This window comes from Leopardus geoffroyi, chromosome A1 (genome assembly GCF_018350155.1).
Source record: "Leopardus geoffroyi isolate Oge1 chromosome A1, O.geoffroyi_Oge1_pat1.0, whole genome shotgun sequence".
In the NCBI taxonomy this organism is placed as follows: Eukaryota; Metazoa; Chordata; class Mammalia; order Carnivora; family Felidae; genus Leopardus; species Leopardus geoffroyi.
In genome coordinates, this window is record NC_059326.1 from 109,448,025 (window position 1) to 109,468,338 (window position 20,314).

At 40.9% G+C, this 20,314-nt stretch overlaps 1 protein-coding gene across 7 annotated transcripts in view; it reads right to left on the reverse strand.

The window, feature by feature from the left end:
* Window positions 1-12,584, reverse strand: part of KIF3A (kinesin family member 3A) — a 48,923-nt gene extending 36,339 nt beyond the window's left edge. For 2 of the 7 annotated variants that reach the window (XM_045488484.1, XM_045488475.1), the window contains exons 1-2: window positions 12,407-12,584; window positions 8,988-9,261 (exon numbers count right to left, since the gene is read on the reverse strand). In XM_045488484.1, coding sequence (XP_045344440.1) covers window positions 8,988-9,261; window positions 12,407-12,412 — 280 coding nt within the window. In that variant the 5' untranslated portion in view covers window positions 12,413-12,584. Of the gene's footprint in view, window positions 1-8,987; window positions 9,262-11,914; window positions 12,160-12,320 lie in introns of those variants that run through there. The other 5 variants (XM_045488502.1, XM_045488494.1, XM_045488518.1 and 2 more) reach the window with 4 other exon arrangements.
* Window positions 12,585-20,314: the final 7,730 nt, after the last annotated feature.

The following is a 20,314-nucleotide window of genomic DNA, read 5'->3' on the forward strand; positions in this document are numbered from 1 at the left end:
TAACAGCTCTTAAAAATAATTCCTTTGACATTGTGATGCAATTTCTTCCTTGGATTTAAAACTTACTCAAGTACAAATTTCACTTCTATTATCAACAATTACAACATGTACTCTGTGCCAGGTAAGCCAAGCACTGTTAAAGCCCTAAAATCAATGATATATTCCTAATTATTAATAAAAAGTATCCCAAACCGTAAATGTAAAGTCTTACACCATGGCTAAGCATAAGAAATTCATTATAATGTGTATGCTAATTACTTAGTGTAAACATTACGTTGGAGAAGGTAGTACAATTGCAGGAGCAAAAGAAGACAAGTTCTAGAATGGAAAGACCTCAGTGTGACCTATCTGCCAGTGGTGAGCCATATGACCTGACACAAGAATCTACCCAGAGACTATCTCCTCAGTGGTAAAACAAGGATAAGAATAAGTACCCGACATTAATAGTAAGAACCAAATGAACCAATTTAATCCAAGCGACCATCATGATGCCTGGTAGAGTAAAAGTAAATGGCATTTTCTTTCTTCTTTATCCTAAAATAAATTCATTACTTAAAAAATATGTATTTTTGAAGTAAAAGCTGTAAGGAATAGGGGAGTCAAAAAAGGTGACAATACAATCATTACAGGTAATTACAGATAGAATTTAAACTTTCTAAACACCTAAATTCATTCATTCAACAACTACTCACCACACACCTGAGTATGGTATTGTGCTAGGCAGCAGGGGACACAGTGACAAACAAGACAAACATAGTCCTTAATCTTACAGTGTGTGTAATCTTGGAAAGGAGGTATTGGTCAAATATTTATAGGAGGATGAGTCCTGGGACTGAGAAACAGAATTCTAGATGACAGTAAAGGGACATAGTGTAGGCAGGAGAACTGATGCAAGAGGAAATGCGGGGGGGGGGGGGGGGGGGTGGATCAGGAAAGGCATTCCAGAAAAGCTAAAATTTAAGATGCAATCTGAAATATGAGTAAGAGATAGTAACAGAGTGGACAGCAAGAGGCAAGAGAGAAAAAAGAGAGGTCTTGAGGAAATGAAATGAGATCAGAATGAAGGAAACAGAGATGGAAAATGAAGATGGATGTAGACACAGCTAAAGACACCAGCAGGAGCCTTATCACACAGGGCCACGAAGACCATACTAAGGTTTTAAGAAGGTATCACAAAAGCAAAGCAAAGCCAAAGAATGATTCTGCAGTTAGGAGTGAATCAGGATCGCTACAGCTATACTGTGTACATAGAATTGGAAGAAAGCAAAGGGAGATTTGTGAAGAAACGAGTCAAAGAGCTGGAGCTGACAACAGAAGGGAGTGAGAAAGGTGGAAGGATTTCAGAGACATGTAACAGAATCAACAGCACCTGGGAAATAACTAGCCAGGGGAGGAATCCAGGACGACTTTCAAATTTCTGGCTTGAACAAAGGGATGTACGGCTATGCTATACTGCTGTATACTGAGATGGTGAACACCACTAGAAAAAATGACAGTTTGAAAAGAAAGACCATGAATTCAGTGCAGGGCACACTGAGCTTTAAGTGCCCGTGACACAACCAAATAAATGCATGCATCAAGCAGGCAGGTGGAGGGATGAAGTGTATTTGCTCAGTGAAGCCCTACGAGTGCATGTGATTTCCACGGGAGACAGCTCAGTTTAAGAACACAGCACAGGAAGTGACAGCCCAAATGACAAAGGCTTTTCAACTATCACTCTATGCAGTTAACCTCTTATGTCATCATCATTTCTAGACTTTCTGTGACAATAAGCACAATAATTAATCACAACAGAAGCCATTTTTTACACATGGGAATAAAAAAGTCTTAATTTTTTCTAACTCACTGAATATTTCAAACTCTGCCATAAAAAATGCATTATTGCATTCAAAAGAGCTAAAAATATTACGAACTCACAGACTGCACTTTATAACTGACACAACAGCTATCATTTACAGATCATCTGCTATGAGCTAGGCATGTACTTTACACGCATCCTTACTGAATTTTCACCCCAATCCTAAAATCTGGGCACTATTTCTATTTCCATGCTTTAGTTGAGGAATCGAAGGCTTACAGAGGTTGGATTACTTGTTCAATGTCATAGTAAGTGGTAGAAAGAAGGTCTGCACACAGTCCATTTGGGTCCAGAGCTCATACTTTTAAAAAGTATGAAAGGGCCAGAAATTTTTTGAATTCAAAATTAATTCCTAATGCAACTTCTATGAATGCATTAAATACATGAAGATTACTAATTTAAAAAGGTTATTAATCTCTAATTTTAGAGCTGAGAAAGAAGGATCAGGAATGCCTGAAAACAAAAGAATCTCATCTCATTTTCAGGGAGGAAATTCCAAATTCCTAGTTTTTTACGTCCAGCTTAACAAATCTAATGCCAGCATTTCCTTCATATGAACTTCTCTTAAAACTCTACTTTTTAAAAACTAAAAACGACCTGAAATCTTACCACATCTCCCTATTTCCTAACTACATCTTTAAAATGGTGGAAGGCCTACAAAAAATCTGCACGTGGATTTTTATTTCAGTGCATAATTCTAACTGCCAAAACTTGGATGCAACCAAGATGTCCCTCAGTAGGTAGGTGAATAAATAAATTGTGGTACAGCCAAATAATAGAGTATTATCCATTATCAGCATAAATAAAGATGTAAGCTATCAAGCCATGAAAAGACACGGGGAAAACTTCAGGGCCTATTAACTAAGTGGAAGAAGCCAAACTGAAAGTTTACATACTATATGATATTCTAGAAAAGGTGAAACTATGGAGACAGTAAAAGCATTAGTGGTTGCCAGGCTTAGTAGGGGAAGGAAAGATAAACAAGCAGTGCACAGAATGAAACTATTATTTATGATATTACAACAGTAGACACATCATTATATTTTTTGTCAAAGCCCACAGAATGTACAAGAGTGAACCCTAATGTAAACTATGGACTTTGGATGATAATGACATGTCAGTGTATGTTCATCAGTTGTAACAAATATACCACTGTAGTGGAGGATGTTGAGAGTGGGGAATTTTGTATACGTTTGGGGACAAAGGATATATGGGAAATCTCTGTGCTTTTTTCTTTCTTTCTTTTTTTAATATTTTTTAATGTTTGTTTATTTTTGAGAGAGAGACAGAGTACAGGTGGGGTAGGCGCAAAGAGAGAAGGAGACACAGAATTTGAAGCAGACTCCAGGCTTTGAGCTGTCAGCACAGAGCCTGACGCGGGACTCAAACTCACGAACTGCAAGATCATGACCTGAGCTGAAGTCGGACACTCAACCGACTGAGCCACCCAGGCGCCCCTCTCTGTACTTTTTTCAATTTTGCTTTAAACTAAAACTGTTCTAAAAAACGAAGTTCACTAACTTTTTAAAACAGTTTTAAATGGTAGAAGGATTATGTATTTGTCCTTCCACATTTGAATAATACATTTAAATAATGTAACATTCTATGTTACAGCAGTCCTGATTTTGGTCCTTTTTCCAAATGTTTTTCTATGTTACTATCAACAATTTTCAGTCAGCATAATAGGTGCAAAATAGGTGAAAAGTCCCTTGACATTTACATACTAATTCATACAACATTTATTTTTTAAAATACACAGTTCTATTATTTCAAAATTAAACTTGTGACACTTCAGCTTCCAACAAAGATAGAGTAACAAGGACCAGATTCACCCTCCTGACTGAAACAAATACGAAGCAACAGTTTTCAAGACCATGGACTCCAGTCAACAAAAGGCCGTGACCCCTGAAAACTGGCAAACAGGTGAGGTGGGCCCTATGACAGCCCAGCTCCCTGGCTTGTGAGATAATCAGAGCCACGGACCAGGATGGGGAACCCAAGGAGTGCTGGGTGGATTCCCTGAGTCAACAAGGAGCCACAGTCCAGAGAGCCCAACGCAGCTATATGCTGTAGGGCACAGCAGTAGAGAGGACAACAGCGCACACAAAACTCCAGATTCCAGACATCTGCAGATGGTCTTCCTCAAGTACTCAGCTGAGTACTAAGCATCTCAAGAGTGTGAGGAAACTATCTAAATGGGGGGGGGGGGGGGGGGGGGGCGGGAATCATTTGGAAGGAAGAGTCCCCGGCACTCAAACAGGCCAGAAACAGTATCTATTTATACCAGTCAGACCGGAAAACCTCATGATTCACAGGACATTAGGTACAAAAAGGTCTTGCCTCATTCTTAGGGAAATAACCTCAGACTGAACACTGTTCCACTCCTAACTAAAGATCTTAAAAGATCTAAAAGAATCAAACCATTTTCAAGTAACTGCAACTCAGAACAAAGTTCATCAATATTTATAGAAATAAAAAAATTCAAGAGCCAAGGTGAAACTCGCAGTGTCCTGGCACCCAACCAAAATTTGCCAAACTTGCAAAAAAGATATGACTCATAGTGAAAAAATCCATCAATCAGTCAAAACCAATTCAGAATGGACACAAATGTTAGAATTAGCAGATAGGGACATTAATCAAACTTCTAAAGATAAAAATTACGTGTGGGATGAAAAATACAATAGATAAGGTAAATGGCAGATTCAACACTGCAGAATAGAAGATCAGTCAACTTTAATATATATCAGTAGAAACAGTAAAAAATGTAACAGAGGAAAAAATAGAAAAAAGAAAAACAGCATCAATGAGCTGTGGGACAATTTCAAGCAGCCTGATATACATGTCACTGCAGACCCCCAAAAAAAGGGTGGGGACAGGAAAAATATTTGAAGAGACAATGCCTGAAATTTTTCCGAATCTGATGAAAACTACAAACTCACAAATCCAAAAAGCTTAATGAATAGTAAGCACAGAAACATAAAGAAAAATACATGGCACATCATAATCAAATTGCTCAAAACCAGTGATAGAGAAGATCTTAAAAGCACCCAAAGAAAGATATGTCATGTAAAGAAGAACCAAGATAAGAAGAAAAGCAGAATTCCAGGAGGAAAAAATGCAAATGAGAAGACAGGAGAGGTATATTCTTCAAGTATTAAAAAAAGCTATCAACCTAGAATCCTATACCTAGAGAAGATTTCTTTCAAAAACAAAGGCAAAATAAATACTTTTTAGACTACAAAATCTGAAAGGATTCATCACCAGTAGACTTGCACTTGAGAAATATTTAAGGAAGTTTTTCAAACCAGAAGGAATGTTACTAGATGGAAATATAGGTCTACATAAAGGAATAAAGAGTACCAAAAATGTTAACTACATAAGTAGTTATAAGTAATATGTTTTTTCCTATTATTTAAATCTCTTTAAAAGATAACTGAGGGTTTAAACAGAAATATTAACAATGTGGTTTGGAGTGCATAACATGTAGAAGTAAACAACAGCACAATACTGAGGAGACAACCACTGGAAGTACAGCACTACAAAATTTTTTTAAGTAGCATAGTATCACCTGAAGGTAAAGTGGGATACATTAAAGATTTATACTATAAACTTTAATGCAACCACTAAAATAAAACAAAGATGTATTGCTATATATGCCAACAGAGAAGAATGGAATAATAAAAATAATACAAAAGAAGGCATAAAAAGAGGAAAAGAGTACAAAGAGAAAACAAAAAGCAAGACATAAATTGTCTCAATACCTGCAGTGAAGAAGCAGAGTTAGCAAGACTGAGTTTAAAAAAAAACACACACACACACACACTCAAAATACTACCAACTATACAGTGCTGTGCCAAAAAGAGCTAACAACAGATCTGGGACTGCTATTCTTTGAGAGGCCTGCTTTCAAAGGTGGCTTTTGACTAGCATCTGGGAATTTGGATTTAAGAAGGGTTCTCATCACTCCCTAACTGGTAAGAGTAGCTCACTATGCCTAACTTGTTTATATAAACAAGGTGGTTTGTGCTTAACACCTGCTTTCCTTCTCCTGAGAGCCTGGGATCTTGGCAAGTGCTAGGCTGAGGGTGCCCATATGAGCAGGCTCCAATAAAAACTTTGGGCACTGTGTCTCTTACAGAGCTTCTCTGACAAACAACATTTAACAAGTACTATCATAGTCAATGGTAGAACAATTAAGCACATCTTGTGTGCCTACTAGTAGGAGAGGACTCTTGCAAGTCTGTACCTGGTTTCCTCCACACTTCACCCCAGGCACCTTCTCCCTTCGCTGTTTTTTGTTTTCTTTCTTCCTTTTTTCATTTCTTTTCTTTCTTCCTTCCTTTCCTTCTTTCTTTTGGCTATGCATGTGTGTCTTTTTTGCTCTAATAAGCCAAAGCTGTAAGTACAACTATAGACTGACTCCCTTGACTTCTCCTAGCAATCTGCAAATGTGGTAATCTTAGTGACTTCCAGTATAGCTACCTACTAGAAATGCACTTTCAATATAAAAACACAAGTAGGTTCAAAGTAGAAGGATGAAAGAAGATATACTATGTTAACATAGCATCAAAAGAAAATTAGAATGTCTATATCAATATCAAACAAAGTAGGTTTCAGAGTAAGGAATATTACCAGGGATAAAGAGAGTAATTTCATCATGAAAAAGAGATTAACTCACCACAAGGATTTAAAACGCCTAAGCATTTATGCACCTACTCAGAGGGTTTCAAAATTCATTAAGTAAAAAGTGATAGAACTGAAAGGAAAAAGCAAATACAAAAACGAAGTCAGAGAATTCGAAACCCCTCTCTCAGTAATTGACACACCAAGTAGAAAATAATTAAGTATAAAGAAAATCTGAACGACACTATTGAACAAATTGATGTAATGAAATGAACATTTATAGAACACTCCACCCAACAACAGCAAAATACACATTCTTTTCAAGAATATACAAACATTTAGGGGAGCCTGGGTGGCTCAATCGGTTGGGTGTCCGACTTCAGCTCAGGTCATGATCTCACGGTTCATGGGTTTGAGCCCTGCGTCAGGCTCTGTGCTGACAGCTCAGAGCCTGGAGCCTGCTTCTGATTCTGTCTCCCTCTCTCTAGCCCTCCCCCACTCACACTCTGTCTCACTCTCTCTCTCTCTCAAAAAATAAATAAACATTAAAAAAAAATTTTTTTTAAAGAACATACATTTAATAAACTTCATTCTAGATTATACAACACATCTCTAATTTCAAAAGATTCAAGTTTTACATAGTATTTCTCTGACTAAAATGGAATTAAACTAGACATCAGTAACAGATCTCTGGGAAATCCCAAAATATCTGGAAATGAACACTTTTTTATTTTTTTAAAGTATTTTTTTAATACTTATTTATTTTTGAGAGAGAGAGCACGTGCAACATAGCACAAGCAGGGTACAGGAAGAGAAAGAGGGAGACACAGGATTTGAAGAAGGCTCCAGGCTCCGAGCTGACAGCACAGAGGCCCACACGGGGCTTGAATCCACTAACTGTGAGATCATGACCTGAGCCAAAGTCAGACACTTAACTGACTGAGCCACCCAGGCACTCCTTAACACATTTCTAAATAACCCAAGGATCAAAGAAGAAATCAAAAAGGAAGGAAGAAAGTTCTTGCGCTGCATGAAAATGAAAACACAGTGTGTCAAAATCCATACAATGCTACTAACGCAGTAGTTAGGGGTTAATTCATAGCATTAAACCTCTATATTAGAAAGGAATATAGGTCTCAAAACAATGACCTCAGCTTCCACCGTAACAAAGAAAAAGAGGAATAAAGTAGAAGGGAAAAATAAAGATCAAAGCAGAAATTCACAAAATAGAAAATGTAAAAAATAATAAAGGAAAATTATTAAAACCAAAAGCCAGTTTTTTGACAAAATCAGTAAAATTGTTAAACCTCCTGCCAGACTAATCACAAGAAAAAGAGAAGACACAAATTACGACCTATCATGTATCACGTACCAATATCTTACTGAAAAAGATCACACCACATTCTAACATAAGAATGATAGAGGACTGACATCAACAACTTGTTGCCAATAAGTTCAACAAATTCCATGAAAGATAAACTACCGGAGCTTACTAAAAGAAAAATAGGTAACTTGAACATCGCTATATTATTAAAGAAATTGAATCTTGAGTTAAAAACCTTCCCACAGGGTTCCCTGGTGGCTCAGTCAGTTAAGCATCTGACTCTTGATTTCAGCTCAGGTCATGATCTCACGATTCACGAGATCCAGCCCTGCACTGATGGTGTGGAGCCTGCTTGGGATTCCCTCTCTCCCTCTCTCTCTGCTCCCCCACCTCAAAAATAAACAAACATTTAGAAAATAAGTATATGAATAGCTGCTCAACATTATTAGTTACAGAGAAATACAAGTTAAAACAATGAAATACCACCACAGAGCCTCTACAACAGCTATAATTAAAAAGACTGATAATCTAAATGTTGGTGAGAATGTGAGGAAACTAGAACCCTCATACCATGCTCATGAGGAAAACAAATTAATAGTCACCACTCTCAAAAACAGTTTGGCAATTTCTTCAAAAACAAATATACCTTAACCATATGACCCAGAAATTCCACTTCTAGGTATCTACCCAAGAGAAATTTTAAAGTTTAGTTGCATAAAGACTTATAAAAAAATGTTCATAACAGGACTATTTATAATAGGCAAAAAACTGGAACAATCCAAATTTCCATCAAAGATCACTAAAGGAGGTACATTCATAAAATGGAATTCAGCATTAAAAAGGAACAAAGGACTGATATACACAACAACATGGGTGACCCTCAACAACATTATACAAGTGAAAGAAAACAGATAATAAAGATGAGATAGAGTATGCTTTGGCTTACATGGAATTTCAAGGAAAGACAGAACTATAGACAAAAGCAGGTCAACGGCAGACTGGAGATGGGAATGCAAAGGCACATAAAGAAATTTCAGGGGTCATAAAACTGGATTGTGGTGATAGTTTCAAAACTGTATGTATTTACTGTAACTCATCAAACTGTATGATTACAATGGGTGAAATTATAGGGTATTAATACCTCAATAAAGTTATTTTTAAAAAAGTGGACTTTATACTCACCATTGTAGCCTTCAAGAACAGAATCAATAATAGGTCTTGCAGTTAAGTTATAAACATCAAGTTGTTTACTCTCTGGTCCAAACACAGTATCAAAAGTAAATGTCTTTGGAGGTTCGTTGGAAGAATCAGTCTTATGTACAGTAATAGTTCCCCTCATCTCATCCACACTGACAGCTTGTTTATAGCACATTGATTTCTCTCTCTCGTTGAGGGGCCGGCACCTAACAACCACCTTCACATTATCACAGCTTTCAGGCTTCTCTGATTTATTGATCTGGTGGAGAAAATATTCACCAATAATGAAAAGAATATTTACTTTTACCTTCAGCAAATTAAATTTCAAATTTGAAAAAGGCTACTTTGCCATCCTAGTACCTTGCACATATTAAATACTCCATGAATATTTGTTAAATGCAATTAAAGATCTTACAGATATATAGAAAAGGCTTATTAAAATATATGAAAAGGCAAATAGTTTTTTTTTATAATACAAACGAGGGGAGAGAAAATCTAATTTACATTTATAGTAAATAAATGCTATTCAAGCAGAAAATGAACCAGTATATTATAGACTGCCTTTCTGCATAAAAGTCCCTGACTTCCTCTGAGTTTCCTGCCTATAGGAAAACACACGTGAACATGGTTAACAACTTTAATCAAGAATATAGTAGTAGGTTCTGTGTTCCCGAGACTTTTATTTTCTACAATGCATTAGTCAAATGTTTTTTTTAATCACGTAACTGTATGTAGTCTATCTTCTCTATAGAAGACAACATTAAATAAAACACAGAAAAGAAAGCCCAATAGCAGACATAAATGTTTTAGTATGCCTCTAACCTTATGAACATCGATACATGTAAAGTTTCAATTTTTGAAATTTTATGATTAAGACTCTATGTTAAAATATAATCCTTAACAAAGATAAATACTGTACGATTTCACTTATACGTGGAATCTAAAAAAAACAAATGAACAAACAAAACAAAACTTGTAGATACAAAGAAAAGATTAGTGGTTGCCAGAGGGGAGTTGAGTACGGAGGTAGACAAAATGGGTGAAAGGGATCAAAATGTACAAACTTCCAGTTATAAAATACATAAGTCATGTATAAATAATATATGGCATGGTGACTACAGTCAATAATACATATTTGAAAATACATATTTGGAAGTTGCTGAAAGACTGTATCTTGAAATTTCTCATAAGAAAAAAAATTTAACTCTGGCGATGGATGGTAACTAGACTTACTGTGGGGATTATTTCACAAGGAATACAAATATTAAGTCACGTGGTACAGGTGAAATTATTACAGGTCAATTATACTTCAATTAGAAAAATACAATCCGGTTACTGAAGTAAAGGTCAATCGTTTAGTTGAACAGTACCAACACAAGATACCTCTCCCCTTCTCTACTTTCACCACGTTAGTCTAGTCCCCATTCTCCCACCCTGCATTGTAAGGCTCCTTAATGGGACACCTGCATCTAGTTAGGTTCTCCTACAGTCTGTTCCCTACATGGCAGTCGGCTTCAACACAAATTTAATCATGACGCTCCCTTAGTTACAACTCCGCAAAGGCTTCCCGCTGACATCACTGACATAAGGACTGTGTATGAAAATCACAGTCCTTGAGGCGGCCTTTAAGACCTGGCTCTGGCCCGTGTCTACTTGTCTAGCCTTATTTCACAAGTTTCCCTGCTTGGCTTTCTTAGCCACAGCCACACGGGTTTGTTTGGTTTTTTTTTTTAAGCCTTTTCTGTTCACCATGCTCCTTCTTACCACAAGCCTCTCCATGTGCTGTTCCTTCTGCCTAGAACATTCCTCACTCTCACCTTCACTTAGTCTCAGATCTCACCAAAACAGCCACTTCACTTGGAAAGACTTCCCTAACTAGGTCAAATCCTGGTATAGGCCCTGAGAGCACCCTACTCTCTCCCTCCTCTACAACGGTTTCAATTCTACTTTGCTTATTTGATTGTCTCTCCTATCTGTCTACACTAGAGGTTGCGAACTGGTATTCAAGGGACTGAATTCAGCCCACAAATACTTTTTGTTTGGCTCATAGGATTTAAAAATATTTTTTAATTAGTTGCTAAAATTCAAAAATGGAGAAATTTCATAAAAATAACAATTTCTAGATTCTCTTGGAAAAAAACGATGATTTGGGTGGCTCAGTTGGTTAAGTGTCTGACTTTGGCTCAGGTCACCATCTTGTGGTTCGTGGGTTTGAGCCCGTGACCAGCTCTGTGCTGACAGCTCAGAGCATGGAGCCTGCTTCAGATTCTGTGTCTCCCTCTCTCTCTCAAAAATAAACATTAAAAATAATTTTTTAAGAAAAAAAGATGATCTAACATGTATAGGCCAGCGTTCCTACATAGAAACACCTTACAACTCACCAGAAGCTACTTTCTATTATATGCCACCCATTCACTTCGTTAACGTTAAGGGTCTTGTCTCTACCAACATGATTTTCACCTCTGCCCATTAAGGCAAGCTTCTATCTTCCCAAGTTCAAGAACCTGTCTGGTTTTGCTCAATATTTTACCTCCAGTGCCTAACATGTGATTGATTCCCAGTATTTGCTGAATGAACTGATAAATAACTTGAAAGCAAGATCACGGAACAAATACTAAGCATTTAATGCTAAATGTCAAGTACTGTCCTTCAATTCCGTTGTGCGTTACCTTATTTCATCTTGATAAAACCCCATGAGGAAAAGTTTAATTACGTGGGAATTAAAGACCCAGAAAGATTAAATAATTGTCCGAGGCCTCGGACCATAAGAAAAACAACCAAAGCCCTATGTGTTCTCCACGACCCTATAATGGACTTAGGACGCCCCCTATTAAATGTACGATAATGTCCTGTGAAATCCTACAAGACAAACATACCACCCAACCCCCGGCCTCACACACAAAGACACCTACGGGTTACATTCTGCACTGTAAGCTAAAGCACCACGAAAGGAATGACAGCTCGAGTCAAGGGCTGGAGTAAGAACAGGCAGCACTCGTTTCGCTCCTTTCCGGAGCTGGGCTCCTTGGCGTACAGACCCCACCAGGTGCGGAGCATCCAAAGCCGACCCCCCGCGGCCGCTCCCAGGCGCCCCACTCAGCTAGCAGGGCTGGGAGCGAGAGCGCATCCTCAGGCGCTGTGCCTTTATGTCAAGCAGCACAGGCCCTGCGGGATGCAGCACCGGCGAAGACAGCAGGGCCTGCCCGGGGCCCCTCCCAGGACCGGCAGGATCCTCGCGGGCTCGAGCCCACCCGCCAGGCTCCCCAACCGCTGGGGCCAGCAGAGCTGACCCTGCCCCGCCCCACCCCAGACGCCTGCCTGTTCCGCGCCTCCATGGCAACAGCCGCGCCCCCGAGCCAGGCCGCTGGGATGAGGAATCCCAGCAGCTGAGCGACTCTCCTCACCGGCATCGTGGCTCCCTCCTGTGCCCCGCTGACGTCCCCGCCCTGGGCGCAGTCCAACGGCGCCGGGTTCGCAGGAGAGGTTTGTCAGAGATTACCGAAATACCGCCTTGGCGCTCTCGAGACTGCGGCTCCTCGGGCGAGAGCAGGCTGTGCGCAAGCGCACTGTGAGCTCGCCCCGCCCCGTCCCCGGGCCTCAGGCTCTCTCGGCCTTCTGAATTACGCCTGCGCGGAAGCTTTCCGAGTCCGTCTCCTAGGACGCCAGACTAAGGCTGCGCCTGCGCAATGCTGCCATTCGACTGCGCTAGAGCTCTGGCCCGCATTGGGGCGGGGATACCTGGCTGCCACCGGTAGGCAGGGGGAGGCTTTCCTAAATCCCGCGACTACCTTTCTGGCTCTGGCAATATTCCCAATATTAAAAACAACCATAGGGGGTCACCTGGGTGGCTCAGTCTGTTGAGCGTCCGACTTAAGCTCAGGTCATGATCTCATAGTCCGTGACTTTGAGCCCCGCGTCGGGCTCTGTGCTGACAGATCAGAGCCTGGAGCCTGTTTCAGATTCTTTGTCTCCCTCTCTCTGCCCCTTCCCCGCTCATGCTCTCTCTCTTCTCTCGAAAATGAGTAAACGTTAAAAAAAAAAAAAAAAAAAAAAAAAAAAAAAAAAGAAACAAACAAACAAAAAAAAGCCATAGGAAAAAATTTAAAAAGCAGTTGTACACTGCGTCCATGCGGAGAGCTAAAGACTCAGCCTGATTGCTGACTTGTTTATGACCTCTCTTACAGATAAGGTCATAAGGAGCTTTGTAGGTGTTTTCACAAGTATCTCCAGAGCCTAAAATAGGACTTAAAATAGGACCTAGCACAGAGTAGGTTTTCAATAAATATTTGTGAAAGAACGAATGATCTTGATCCATCTTCTTTCCTGTCTGAAGCTCTGCTCTGAACATCAACTACTGGGCTTGGATGTGCAATAGGCTTTTCAAGATCATCCTTGTCAAAAATTGAAAGGTTGATTCCGCCCTCGCCCACACACACACTACTACTGCCCATCCCCACCCCAAACCCCTGGCGAAATGTTAAAAAAAAAAAAAAGGTGCCCTCTCAGACTTGCCTCAGCATAATAAATCTAAGCTGAATCCTGACAATTGCTCAGGTCAAACCAGTCTCTTTTTCTCATACCCAATAATCAATCTTTAAGCAGAGCTGCTTGTTTCTATCTTCAAAGTAGAACCAGAATCTAACCCTTTCTCACTACCACGATCACCTGTTATCTGTATTACTACAACAGCTCAAAATTGGTTTCATTGAGTGCACCCTTGTCCTCTTTTAGATGTTTTCAACACAGGAGCCAGAAAGATGGTGTTTAAACATGAATCAGATCGTGTCTTTTCTCTATTCAAAACCTGCCGATGATTTCCTATCTCACAAACTGAAAGTCACAGGCCCTTTCCCCACTTCCTACAATCTTCCCTCTTGCTCATTATTTTGCACCAGCCCCACTTGGCCTCCTTCAATGGACCTTCCAGGCATGGTTCCATCTTAGAACGAAAGAGCTTTTGCACTTGCAGTAGGAAATAATAAAAACATCTATAAAGCATTTTACTTAGTGCCAGTGTACTATTCTAAGTGCTTTACTTTCTTTTTTTATTATTTAATCCATATAAAAACCTTTTGAAATAGGTACTGTTAGTCATTTTACTAGAAAATAGGAACAAGTATTTCACAGATAAACAAACTCACGTACAGAGCCATTAAGTAACCGTCCAAGGTCAGACACATGGGCAGTGACAAAGCTCAGATCCAAACTTAAGCCCTGGAAAGCTCTCCCTCTAAATATCCCCATGACTCCCCCACCTCCTTCAGAATGTCTTTGTTCACACATCACCTTCTCAATGAGTCCTACCATGACCTCTCCACTTAAAATTTCAGCTTTCATCACCCATCTTCTTATATCTTCTCCCTATTTTATATTTCTCCATAGTATTTATCACCATCTAATATACTGTATATATATATATATATATATATATATTATGTAAACACATATACATAGCTTTCTTGAGATATAATCAGACATCATACAAGTCACCAATTTAAATTGTAAACATAAATGGCTTTTATTATATACACAGACTATAACCACAATCAATTTTAAACATTTTCATCACCCCAAAAAGGGACTCTATATTCATTATAGTGACTCCCACTCACCCCACCTGCTCCTCGCCAACATCCTAGCCCTAGGCAATCACCAATCTACTTTATGTCTCATAGATTTGCCTATTTGGAACATTTCATATAAATTGAATTATATAATATGTGGCCTTTTGTGAATGACTTCTATCACTTAGAGTAATGTTTTCAAGCTTCAGCCCTGTAGTGGAATATATCAGTAATTCTGTACTTTTAAGGCTGAGTAATATTCCGTTGTGTGGATATACCACATTTTTATACATTTGTCACTTGATGGACATTTGGGTTATTTCGACTTTTTGGCCATTATGAATATTGCCACTACAAGTTTCTGTGTGAACATGTTTCATTTCTCTTACATCTAATATGCCTACAAGTGGAATCGCTGAGTCATTCAGTAACTGTAATGTTTAACATTTTGAGGAACTACTGAACTTTTCTCTACAATGGCCACACCACCAGCAATTTTTCATTCTCACCAGCAACGTTATGAGGTTTACAATTCCACCACATCCTCAGCAACACTTGCTACTTTCTTGTTTTGTTTTGTGTTTTGTTTTTATAGTCATACTACTGGTGTAAAATAGGATCCTATTACAGTTTTGATTTACAATTTCTTGATAACTAATGATGCATTTGCTTTCACCTGCTTATTGACCATTTGGACGTCTTTAGAGAAGCATCCATGCAAATCCGTTGCCCATTTTATTTGTCTTTTCATTATTAAGTTGTAAGAGTTCCTTCTGTATGCTAAATACAAGTCCCTTTTGGGATATACAGTATGCATACATTTTTCTCTGTGGGTTGTGTTTTTAATTTCTGGAGAGCATTCTTTGAAGCTCAAAAGTTTTTTGATTTAGATCAAATACAATTTATATATATTTTTTCTTTTGCTGTTTCTTTCATTGTGCTTTTGGTACATATCTAACAAACCATTTCCTAACCCAAGGTCATGCAGACTTATTCTTCTAAGAATTTTATAGTTTTAGCTCATACATTTAGATCTATGATGTATTTTGAATTATGTTTACATAATGGTGTGGTACAGGGATCCAGCCTCATTGTTTGCATATGAATATCCAGCTGTCCTATCACCATTTGCTGAAAAAACTATTCTTCCCTCCACTGAACCACTTGTAGAACCCTTGCCAAAAATCAGTTGATCATGAATGTGACTGTTGATTTCCAAACTCTCAATTCAATTCCATTGATCTAAATGGCTAACCAAATGCCAGTACACCTTGATTGCTATAGGTTTGTAGTAGGTTTTGAAGTCAAATAGTATGAGACCTCCATCTTTGTTCTCTTTTTTCAAGATTGTTTTGGCTATTGTGAATCCTTTGCATTTCCATGGAAACTTTAGAAACACCTTGTAAATTTCTGCAAAAAGCCATCTGGAAACTTAACAGGAATTACATTGAATCTATAGATCAATTTGGTAAGTACTGCCATTTTAACAATGCAAGCCTTTTAATCTATGAACATGGAATACCTTTCCATTTATTTATGCCTTCTTTAATTTCAGTGATGTTTTGTCGTTTTCAATATGTAAATAATGCAGTTTTTGGTTGTATTCTTGAATATTTTAGTCTTTTGTATGCTATTGAAAATGGAATTATTTTCTTTCTTTTTTTTAAGTTTATTTATTTTGAGAGTGACAGAGAGTGTGAGCAGGGGAGGGGTAGAGAAAGAGGGAGAATCTCAAGCAGGCTCCACACTGTCAGCGCAGAGCCCACTGTGGGGCTCGATCCCACCAACCATGAGATCAAGTCCTGAGGGAAAATCAAGAGTTGGATGCTTAACCGACTGAGCCACCCAGGCATCCCTGGAATTATTTTCTTAATTTTATTTTCAGATTGCTCATTGATAGTGTATAAAAAATTGATTTTTTCTAGTACACTGACCTTGTACTCTGAACTTCCATGAACTTATTACTTCTAATAGATTTTTAGCAGATTCCTTAGGATCTTCTATATACAAGATCTTTATTTCTTCATCTGAAAGATAATTTCATTAGATACACAATTCGAGATTGGTAGCATTTTTCTCTCAACACTTTAAATATCTCGGCCCACATCTTGCTTGCATGATCTCTGAAGAGAACTGAAATGTAATTCTTATCTTTGCTCTTCTATAGGTAAGTTTCTTCCCCTCCCCACCTCCAGCTTCTTTCAAAACTTTATCTTTGATTCTCTGTAGTTTGAATGATATGCCTAGGTATACTTGGGGGGCATTTATCCCACCTGGTGTTCTTTGAGATTCCTCGTTCTGTGGTTTGGTGTCTCATATTACCTGAGGAAATTCTCAGTCATCATCACTCCAAATATTTCTTCTATTCCTTTTTCTTTCTTCTCCTTCTGACATTCGCATACATTTTAATGTAAATTTAATGTAATGTAAATCTTAATGAAATATATCTCACGTAAATAAAAGTGCACAAATCAAAAATGCACCGCTTGATCAGTTTTTGCAAGGCGAACACGTGTGTAATCAGCATCCAAATCAAGAAACAGAACATTTCCAGCCCTGGAAGCTCCTTGTGTTCCTTCCCAGTCACTATCCACGGCCCTCTAACGGTAACCACTATCTTAACTCTTAACATTACAGATTTCGTTTTTCTTGTTCTTATACTTTATGTTAATGGAATTATACAGTATGATGTCTTTTGTCTCTGTCCCTCAACATTCAGTATTATGTTTGTGAGATTTTTTTCTTGTTGGGTGGAGCATTAGTCCATTCTTTTTCAATGTGGTGTAGTATTCCATAGTGTGAACATACAAAAATTTGTTTATTGCATTCAATTGCTGACAGACATTTGGGGCTATGACAACATTGCGTAGGTGTCTTTTTGATGCACATATATGAATTTCTGTTGAGCATATACTTAAAAGTGAAATCGCTGGGATTTCTATATATTCTGTTCATGTTTATTATCTGTCTCTCCTGGCTAGAATGTAAACTCCATGTCTGTGTTATTCACTGTTATGTCCTAACATTGTAGGCCTTCACTGATTAACTGCTGATCGGAAAAATATATGCATGAAGGAACTACTTTGTGAGGCAGATTTTGCCTTTTTTTGAGTCGAAGTAAACCGGACTGAGAGCTCAAGTCCCATAAACGAGATCACACAGAGTCAGAATTCCATCTCAAGGGTGTCTGACTGAGGAGCGCTCTGGACGCTTCTCTACCTGGTCTTGTGTGCTGCAAAGCCCTACTGTGAAATAAGACGCAGGGTCTGCGGCCCGGTGAACTTCTCCAGGGCCGAAGTGCTCACCAGGTGACGTATTCCGGGTTCGGGACTCTGGTCCTGGGGCTTCGGGCATCGGGTAGGGAAGAAGCGCTCAGCGGGAGGTGGGGGCGGGGAGTGAAAGAAGACGGAATCCTTCACCCACCGGCAAGCACTCCACGCGCCACAAGCCGTGAGCAAGTGTCAAAGCCCGGCGGGTTGGGAGTTCCAGGAGCTGCTGCACGCCCGGGCTGGGGGTGGGCCCGCCAAACTCTCCCCGCCCCGGCGCGGCCCCAGCTGCAAGTCCCCCGCGCCGGGTTATAAAAGGCCGGCTATGGCGGGACCCAGACCCAGGAGCCGGCGCTCGCCATGGCCTCCGGCAGGCGGCTCCCCTCGCAACCTTCGGCCCCAGGGGGGAGATCAGAGCCGCGCTTGGGCGAAGCGGCCCGCGGCATTCTTCTCCCGCGGCCTTGGTGGAACCCGTAGCTCTCCGCGCCGTCACCGAGAGGACCCCGAGCTGCCTGCCCCGCTCTCGGTGCCGCGCCAGGTCCGCAGCTCCCGCGGCCACCCCTCCAGGCCTCAACCCCGCGGGTGCCGTGCAAATGGGGACGCCCTCTGGATGAGCGCCGACTGGCCGCCCACCCGCAACTGCCCCTGGGCCGCAAGGCGCGCCCGTGGCGTGGCGGTCAACCCCAGGTAGCGGGCCCCGCGGCCGGAGCCTTCCAGGAGCACGTTCACCCCCTTCCCCTTGCGCGCACGGGACGCGGCCGGGTTCCACCTGCTCCCGCACCCAGGTGAGCAGCACCCTGGAGGCGGGGACCTTCACCAGGTGCGTGCCATGCACGAGGCACGAGGCGGCGGTCTCTAGCCCCTCTCGCAGAGAGGACGCCTTTCTGGTAGGTCTTGAGTTGGGAAACTGCTTAGGACCAAAACGGGCGCGAGGACCATCTCAATCCGTGAACCGCTGGGCAACACTCAGTCCCATCGCGGTTTAAGGTGCAGGGACGTCTCACATCCCCTATGGTGACCTTCAGCAGGCTTGTGTCCACACAGGCGAACCTACACTGGCCACCAACGACCTTCCCTGCCGTCCCCTGCCCCTTCTTTCCAACAGGCTGAGATCTGCCACAAGGTCCAGGAAATCGTGTTGTCGCTCCTGGGGCTTAAGAACATTTTTAACTTCTCCCAAATTACTTTTAACCTGGCTCTCACTACCTTCAGCCGCCTACTGGTTTCAGTAAAGGTAGGGGCTCTGGGGGTGGTAATAGAGGGTGGGAGAAGAAACTGACCTCTGCCCTTGATTGCTGCCTGAGAGGTGCACTATCCCAGCTGCTTAGAGGCTCATAAACTAAGGGTTACATCCCACTACCCAGCCTGTCTGGCTCAATGTTGTGTGGCTGTCCCTCTGAAGGGACCTAGCTGGGAAAGGACGTACTGTGTGACCATGTGGGGTGTGTTTGTCTGGATCTCACCATTGCAGCCTGTGGTCATGATGTGTTCCCCGAAATGGTGCTGTATTTCCCACCCTCGTTCATCCCCCTAACAAGGGACTACTGACTAGCCACTGGTGCTTCTGAAATCAGGGGCATATTCACGGGTCAAATGTAAAACATGGCACTAACTGGTGGAGGAATACAATACATCTCTTTTTGAAGAAAGGAAAAAACTTAATTTCCCAAAGAAACCCACCGGTGCTTGACTATTTGTTCCTGGCATTAATATTCTGGTCAAATGTGTTTGTTCCATACTTCAGATAAGAGAGAGATTACTCCATTGTGTCATGATTACTTGCTTGAGACTTGCTGCCACATTTAACGAAGAAGAGGAGGTAGGCGTCCCTGGGAGTCCACTCTGGGCTGCTTTTGAAGTATAGGAGTGTTACATTGGAACATTCAGACTCCCAGAAAGGTGTGTCCTTAGGAATGGTGGGCTTTTTAGAAAATTCATTAACTTCCCAGGATCTCTGCTGTGCTGCCTTTAGCCTTGTTGGACCTCACGACCCCATAATGGGCACTCAGAACAGCTGAATTCTCCTGGTCCAGCAAACTCAGAGGCCTGATCTCCTGGCAGATATATCTTTATTGGTCAATGTCTGATGCCACCTCCCACTGAACAGAAACATTGGCTGTTGAGCTAGGAAAAAGGCCTCCCCAAACCATGTGCCGTAATGTCTCCCCCCCCCCCCCCCCGAAACCTGTTGAGACTTAAGGACTTGTCTGTGTCACTGAAGCTGCTCTTCAGGGACTTTGGGACCCTTCTCTTGAGAGGCAGGAGGGCCATGTGCCAGGGGTCGAGGAGATGCCCCCACAAGTGCTTCAGGCTTGCTTGAACTTGGCAGTTTCACTGTAGTTTCTGTTCAGAAGATTCTCTCCCAATATCCTTTCCAGACCCCCCTCCTTCCATCTCCACAAACTTTCCCCCTTTAGGGATAGTAAAGCCTGTCATTGCCACAGGGTTCCCCTTGGCTAAGTTCAGGGTCTGAAGGGTCAGA